This window comes from Alexandromys fortis, unplaced genomic scaffold (genome assembly GCF_014885135.2).
Source record: "Alexandromys fortis isolate MF-2015 unplaced genomic scaffold, M_Fortis_MF-2015_v1.1 scaffold_237, whole genome shotgun sequence".
In the NCBI taxonomy this organism is placed as follows: domain Eukaryota; kingdom Metazoa; phylum Chordata; class Mammalia; order Rodentia; family Cricetidae; genus Alexandromys; species Alexandromys fortis.
The window spans coordinates 939,334-947,108 of NW_026068137.1; the positions used below are offsets into that span (position 1 = coordinate 939,334).

General features: G+C 48.8%; 1 protein-coding gene across 1 annotated transcript; it reads right to left on the reverse strand.

Moving 5' to 3' along the window:
* Positions 1-921: 921 nt before the first annotated feature.
* Positions 922-6,041, reverse strand: Tmem18 (transmembrane protein 18). The gene is made up of 5 exons (XM_050126540.1): positions 5,891-6,041; positions 4,410-4,530; positions 2,914-2,968; positions 1,452-1,545; positions 922-1,368 (listed from the first exon to the last, which is right to left on the reverse strand). Exons 1-5 carry the CDS (start codon positions 5,945-5,947, stop codon positions 1,273-1,275), a joined length of 423 nt encoding a protein of 140 aa, XP_049982497.1. The 5' UTR covers positions 5,948-6,041; the 3' UTR covers positions 922-1,272.
* Positions 6,042-7,775: the final 1,734 nt, after the last annotated feature.

Here is a 7,775-nt window from a genome sequence, read left to right on the forward strand (position 1 = left end):
CGCAGGTCAGCTGAAGGCTGCAGTGGCTCCATGAAGGAGCCAAGCTGACACCGTATCAGACTGTCACGTTCGGTCAGGGGCCTTTCTGTAAGAGCTGGGCTCCAGGACATAACTGTCTACTTTTAACTTTAAATACTTTTATCTAGATTCTTCTGTATTTTAGAACTTGGAAGAATGTTTCATTTAGAAAGGAGAAAACAACTAAATAAAGAAAACTATTCACAAATATTTCTTTAAACTAAAGCTAAGAGTCTATAGAGTTCCAAGTACTGAATGCTGTTTCTAAGTCTAGTCTCTAGTACTTGGTAATTTCTGGAGATTTACTGCTCCAGATTCCATAGAAACTAAGGACATCTGATGAGACAGGAGCAACGTGTCCTTCTCTGTGCTTGCCAACCCCCAGCTGCACAAGGTGTGACACTCAGGAGGAACAGGTCTGCGCCTGTCACAAGCTGTAGAGAAACAGCCACGCCATTCAGCGAGCATGCAAGCATTTATAATTCTGTACCCAGAGAAAACAACACCCAACGGTTCATCTGACATACTATTTCCCATGGAGTCTGGACTTTACAGCTTCCATGCTAGCTTAATATTTTTAAACAAAACATTTTCAGTGGCAGAGCCCCAATTCAATTCTTCAGAGGCTTAGCTTCATGGGAACTGATACACTACATTCCTTTCCAGACCTGCAGCGCAGTTCCCTCTGCCTGGGTGCTGCTGGCATCACATACAGAACAATATTCCCCAGGGGGCGGGGTGGGGGACTATCCTGTGTCCTCTAAGATTTCAGCATCCTAGTCTCTACCCAACAAACACAAGTGCCATGCCTATCTGTGGTGACCCTTGTCACCAAAGTCTCTGGGGAAACAAGATCACCCTTAACTAAGAGCGACCCCTACAGATCAGAAACAGAACAGCGAGTGCGTTGTGGTGCCACAAGGCAGGATGGCGCTGTTTATTTCTCAGTTTCCACACTTGAGACAGCGTGAACATTAGTTACAGGATGCGGTCTGCCAGCAAACCGTGAGAAGCCGCATGGGACTCTTCCTGCAGCTGAACAAGAGCTCCCACCAGGCAAATGTGGTTCCGTGTTCAATCAGCATCCAGGTGACACTGATGCTCTTTGAAGGCTCCATGTTTGTGGGTGTGAAATCTAAGAACCATTTCCCAGACCATGAGTCCGCTGCCAGAGGACATCTGGGCCCTGCGCAGCCTACAGCTGGAAACAGCCAGTCAGAGGAAAACAAGGTCCACAGCAACAGCTAGGCGTCGCTATTCCTCCTTCCTTCTCCTTTTCCTCTCCTTTCTCTTTTCTTGCAAGTTCTTTAGGTCAGACATCACGTTCAAAGTCTTCCGAACCCACATAATCTAGAATCGTTTGAAGCCACGGTTAAAACTGGAAAGCACATGGCTGAAGAAAGCAGGACAGAAAAGGTCTGAACCATACATACCACGATGACCATGGCGTTCACCAGCAACGGTGCTGAGAACACGAGAGAAATGAACATCCCCCGGGAATCGAAATACTGGTATTTTGCAAACGATCTGTTTTAGGAAAAAAATAAACAAATGAAAACAATTATTGGACTCTCAGTCCTGGGGGGTGGGGGTGTGACAAAAGAACAGCAGTTATCAGTCTGGGGTCACTGAAGAGTCTGCATCCGCTGTAACACATGGCAGAAACAGACCTAACGTCTCTCATAAATTACAGAGGAAGAGCTGCATGCCCGCTACAGCCACTTGAGAAAGTACTGTGTCTAGTATTCCCTGCTCCCAACCACCTTAGTGACATAACTGCCTGTCTGTGTAAGAGACCTGAAGGCTGCATGATTCCAATTTGCCCAGGGGTAAAAATCCAGGCAGCAGAGGGTGGGAGCTATCTACGGGGATTTCTCTCTCAGCAATGTGGGAATACGCTAGACCACTGTTTTCACTGACTTGGTAGCAGTGATTGCGAACCTGCTGCATGAGCTATGGGTTACAGCAAGGAAGAGTAAGGACAGATTGACTCTTACAGGAAGTCTACCGTCTGCAGAGAACGAGGGACTCAGGCAGAGTGCATACTGACTAAAACAAAGCAGGGAACATGGAAAGCTTTGGGTGCAGAGAGTCAAGACTAGTCTCTGACCTGAAGAGGGAATCAACACAAGTTTGAGGTGGCCATGGGTCCAGCAGGAGGGGCTGCAGCGGGAGCCATGGGCATCAGTACCGTCCTGGGCCTTTCTGATTGATTAGAGATATGTGGGAACGTTTGGAGTAGTCTCTACTGAGACAGGAGAATCAGGAAAGACAACTTAGGTGCCAGGGCTGGAAAAGCAGGGAGAAGACCATGGTGGCTCTGGCACTTCCAGGTATAGGGAAGACGTTTTCTAGAGGAGAGGGGAGAGGTAGGGAAAGGTCTCAAAAGTACAGCACCTACTCAGCACCTTCTAAAACTCCCACCTTGGAATCCGAAAACTCAAATTACTTTACGATACTTGTAATATTTTCTTACAGATTGTAACTTGATTGGCCAGCACCTGAAGCACTCAAGTGGTGCAGTGCACACGTACACAATTCTTAAAGCATCTCACTGTTTTGTAAGCCTCTAAGGCCCCCTGACCAGGAGTTATTTCAAAAGTGGCAGTAGGATTTTTGTTTAATGACACATAGCTTCAATGAGGAGCTTTGACTATTTATTTTTATTAATAAAATAAAGCCATTAATCTTCAGTTCACAACAAAAATATTTAACTGTTTGTTTCTTAAGGCCTAAGCCTATATATACAGAGTGCTCAATATTTAAGTGGCCATAATTTCTGACGTTCTCAGTTTCCCTGTAAGTCTCAGGCTTTCTTGACAAAGTTCTATATGATAACACAACCACAGAGGGAAACTCCGAGGACACAGTCAAGAGCACAGAAGCTGACTTTACCTCCAGTTCATTGCAGCTGCTTCATTGATATACTCAGCACAATAGACCAACGTGACTAAGAGAAGAGAGAAATCATGTTAGGATCTCATGACCAATCACTATCACTATAGAACAAGATCATACATTTTTACATATAGCAACAGAATACCAAAACATTTGCCGAGAAATTAAGGACTGTGAAATTGTGAAGTTATAGGATTGAAACATGTATAAGATGCCAAGGGTCTCTGTGAGACTCCGAAGCTGTGCTACACTGGTGGGACCACCATAGTTCAGGTGGGAAGCTCGGGCTCAGGAATGAAAAAAACAACTCATATGTGCTATTTCTCTTAAACTTAGAAACTGTCCCACCTTCCAAGGCACTGCCCTCAAGACCCTGCACACAGTTCTCATCCTCATCCCTGCCCTTGTCTGCTCGAGCCCGTGAGCTTGTACACCACCTGCAGACAGGCACACAAGGCCCCTTGGCATTTTCCCTGCACACTGCAGCTCAGTTCTTATCAGAATGATCACTAAGGTGGATAACAGTACAATTACAATACTCTATGGCTATCTACAGAATGTGCGGGTCCTCAAGGACACTAAGCTTAGAGCCCTATTTTGCTCTCCAAGGTTAAGCCCAGCATTCCTCAGAAGAACCCCGAATGGAGAAAGGACTCGTTTCTCTAAGACAGCTACTGGGTCCTATGTCCCACCTCTCACAGTCAACTGATTCAAGTTGTCTGAAATCAGATTTCCCATTTACCAGGCGACATCTCCTCCTTCCAGGGCCCACAAGAGTCAAGTGTTTACACCTGTAGTAATTCAGCCTAGTAACACTTACTTCCTGCAGACTGTGGTCTCTGACCTCTGATCCAGCTTCCTACCTATCTTCCACCCTATATTTTTGGGGCTCTGCTCACTTATCTGCAATTGGGGCAGATATCATGCCTGGGCCAGCCAGCTATTAACTGATATTTTTACTGACATTTTACTGAGTATCTTTTTGATCTAACTGAGGGGCCTAATATACTGATTGTCCCCATTTGGTCAATTACCACGATTTTTATGGCGTGCCTGCTTCTCTGTAATCTTTCTCCATTCTGGATTCCCACAGTTTCTAAAGTCATCATCCTTAAAACGGATCTGAAATAGTATTTTACGTAGAGAAGGTCTCTCTTAATTTTTCGTCTGATTTCCAGAGCGTGCAGTATGGAACTAAGCCCAGCAAGAAAATATCTGCATGAAAGACACGCCATCCAGGACTGAACTCAGGCAGAAAATTGTCCGTGTAAGAGGCAGCGTAACAGAACCACCGTCTTAGTACACCTGATGTTCCGTATGCTTCCTGGCCAGCCTGAAGTGAAAGGAAAACTCCCTTCAAGTTCAACGTCCAACAATTACTTCATGGTTTCCATAGAGAAGGGAAGACTGGGAAAGCCCTGTGAAAACATAATACAAACAAGCCCGGGGCAGTATCCCAGCAAAGCACGGGGATTCAGCTGTCTCCTACTCACCGAGGCACAGGAAGTGTCCGATCTGTAGTTTATACCTCTTTGATGAGAAGCAGGTGAGGAGCAGGCACAGCACGTGGAAGACAACAAGCCCTAGGAGCCAGGGCTCTGTCCAGTCTGTCTCCTGTAAGGATACAGTGTCAGAAACGTGGGGTTGGTGGTCTATCTGCAAAAATGCTTTCCCGTGGGTAATGAGAATGGCCGGTCCCTGTCCCTGCGTTTTGGGATGACACAGCTAAGCCTCCCACACAAGTGGGAGCAAAGCGAGGAAAGAAACAGCGATGCTTCGGTTGCAAACACATCCACGGATTTTATACAAAGATTTTAAAGTCTGAGCACACAGACTGGAAACCATCGCCCACTTGGACTGGTGAATACAATTCTTCCCAAGCTGGGTGAAATCTAAAGGGTGACTGTCATCTAAACTAACAAGCTGAGTAAAAAAAGTTGGCCTAGTCAAGGAGATACACTTGGCGCGTGTGAAGCTGCCTAGAGGAAGCTCTTATCAGGGCCTGGACATGAGAGTCATCCTAACCCGCAGGACCGAGTGTCCCCAGCACTTCTGCAGTGCACCCAGTTCGCTAGACAGTGCTTCATGAGTTCCTTAGGGATCATCTTCACAGATGATCAGGGTCCATACCCCAAGGCTCAAATCTTTCTGACTGTCCCCACTTGATACAAGGTTCCTAGTTCAGATTTCCCAGTACTTCCCCCACGCCCGCCTACGTCCAAGGGTACTGCTCCACAAAGTAAGACTAGCTCTGGAGTGTGGAGCCCAAAAGTTTGGAGTCCACTGCCCCTTAATGTTTCTTCCGTGACATACCAGAATGACCACTGAGTCAGTCCTGAGCCCGGTAGGGAAAGCAATGCACGCTGCCGCTGCCAAGATCCCACCAGCGTGGGCACACTGGTGTTGGGGGTCCAGAGGTCGGCCTGGGCGTATACAGGGTCTGACCCATCCAGCGGAGCCACGGCAGGAACACTGGTGTTGGGGACCCAGGGCACCGCCTGCGAGCACCCAGGGTCTGCCTCATCCAGTGGAGCCACGGCAGGCACACTGGTGTTGGGGGCCCAGGGTCTGCCCCATCCAGGGGAGCCACAGTAGGCACACTGGTACTGGGGACCAGGGCACCGCTTTCGCGAACCCAGGGTCTGCCCCGTCCAGCGGACCCACGGCAGGCACACTGGTGTTGGGGACCCAGGGTCTGCCCCATCCAGGGGAGCCACAGTAGGCACACTGGTACTGGGGACCAGGACACCGCTTTCGCGAACCCAGGGTCTGACCCATCCAGCGGAGCCACGGCAGGCACACTGGTGTTGGGGAGCCAGGGCACCGCCTGTGAGCACCCAGGGTCTGCCCCATCCAGCGGAGCCACAGGGCGACTTCAGGAAGACTGAGTGCCCGCGCCTGCGCAGTCCACAAAAGAACTAGCGACTCCCCACCACGTGCCAGCGCCACCCAGTCTCCATAGTCCGCAAGTTACCATGATCACCGCGGGGATGCTGACCGGGAAGGTTCTGACCGAGAAAGGGGAGGGCATCACGCCGCCGGGGATACCGACAACCTGGAGAAGTTTGCGGCTTCCGGCAGCCAGGAAAGTCGCCTAAACTTCTCGCGAGATCTACGGGTACAAACCAGGCATTTAGTTCTCGCGAGATTTTCTTTTTTTAAGAGGTCTAACTTCCATTGCTAGGTTCGTGAATTTCTATAAGCGGTGTGAAAAGTGCTTGCCTGATTCTGTTTCTCCCAAACTCCTTGGAAAGCTGCTGGTTCTACAGAAGCAGCCAGCGGCTGGGGCCAGTTTGCCAGGGTCGGACAACACCCTGCAGGGTCGCACTGCAGTCCGGGAATGAATTAGCGAGCTCTTTGGACTCAAGCGTCCTCCTCACAGACCTGGGATCAACTCGGGCGTCTGCACCCCACACCTGGAAAGGACACGGCGACCCCCGCACAAACCCGACATAAATATAGCGTGCTCCTCCGAGACCTGGGTGGACGTATCGCCAGTCCCACAGAATCGGAATGAGCTCAGCATCCTCACCACGGACCCGGGACAGATGCAGACCCAGGCTGGATACTGTGTCTGCTCCCCACAGAGCCCTAAAGAGCTGGATGGTTTACACTCACAGAGTCGTAATAGATGACATGGCATGGGCACCCTAGAGACCCAGGGTGAATATAGTGTCAGGTCCCACAAACCCTGGATAGACTTAGCGTCTGGGTCCTACAATACACATAGCTTTTCCTCAGAGAAATGGGATGCCAGTGGTGTCTGTCACAGACCCGAGATAGACACGACTTCTGCCTTGCAGAATATGGTGCCTATGCCTCACAGAGCAAGGGCGGATATGGCATCTTCTTCAGAGACCTGGGATACTTCTGCAGAGACCTTAGGTGTGCACGGCATTTGGACCCTCCAGGGGTGAACAGGTTATTTCCACCCCACAGATAAAGTATTCATCTAGCTCCACAGACCTGAATGCACACAGAATCCTATATACCTAGATGGACGCTGTCCTCCCTGAATACCTAGGTGACCATGGTGACCCATCCCACAGATGCTGGAGGGCCACAGATACCTGGTCCCACACACCTAGACTGAACACAGGATCTGAGGCACAGACCCAGCATGGATGCTGACTAAAGGCGGCTGTCTCTACACAACGGGCTTCCCCATCCCTCAAACTAGAGATGGAATTGTGTCCGTATGGCATTGTGAAGCAGCCCTACCCGGTAAACCTGGGTGCCTATGCTATCTGCCCCGCAAACCACGATGAATACTCAGACAGTGCCCACAGATGTAGGATGGACACAGCATTCAGTCCGTTAACCTAAGATCGTGGTGATTCCCCTGCAAGCTTTACAGCAGGAAGGGAAAAAAATGCTCAGAGTGAGGTAAGAATGAAACTCAGCTCAGCCTGATCTTAATGTAACCAGCGCTGGGCCAGGACGTCTGGAGTCTGTCCTTGATCATTTTACTTTAGTCATATTTAAGTGCAACACAATTTTGGAAAAAAAAATTCAGATAATAATTAGCTCAGTTCCAAGGGCACAACACTTTAAGGCGTGTTTACCCTGAGATTATTTACAAAATATCTCTGGCTTTTTTTTTTTTTTTTTTTTTTTTTTTTTTTTTTAGAATGGGGACTGTTGACTCAGAGACAGTGCCCAGGATCTAGGGTCTAGGGAGCTTGACGGAGGTGAACATAACACCAGGATTGGCCTGGCACTAAGATAACACTTTTTATAAAAGCCCAAGTGACCTCACTCACAAGAATGGGTTTTATAGCCTAAAAACAATGCTCAGGATTTAGGAGGAAAGGGTCTGGGATAAGTAAATACGAATATTGTGGGAGATATGGGCATAG

What these genes read in the sequence shown, in the direction of transcription:
- Tmem18 (XM_050126540.1), bottom strand. Translation starts at nt 5,947, where the DNA reads ATGCCCTCCCCTTTCTCGGTCAGAACCTTCCCGGTCAGCATCCCCGCG. An exon ending in CGGACACTTCCTGTGCCTCG is followed by an intron (nt 2,969 to 4,409) that starts GTGAGTAGGAGA and finishes CTCTTCTCTTAG; the next exon opens with TCACGTTGGTCTATTGTGCT. An exon ending in TGAACGCCATGGTCATCGTG is followed by an intron (nt 1,369 to 1,451) that starts GTATGTATGGTT and finishes AAACGATTCTAG; the next exon opens with ATTATGTGGGTTCGGAAGAC.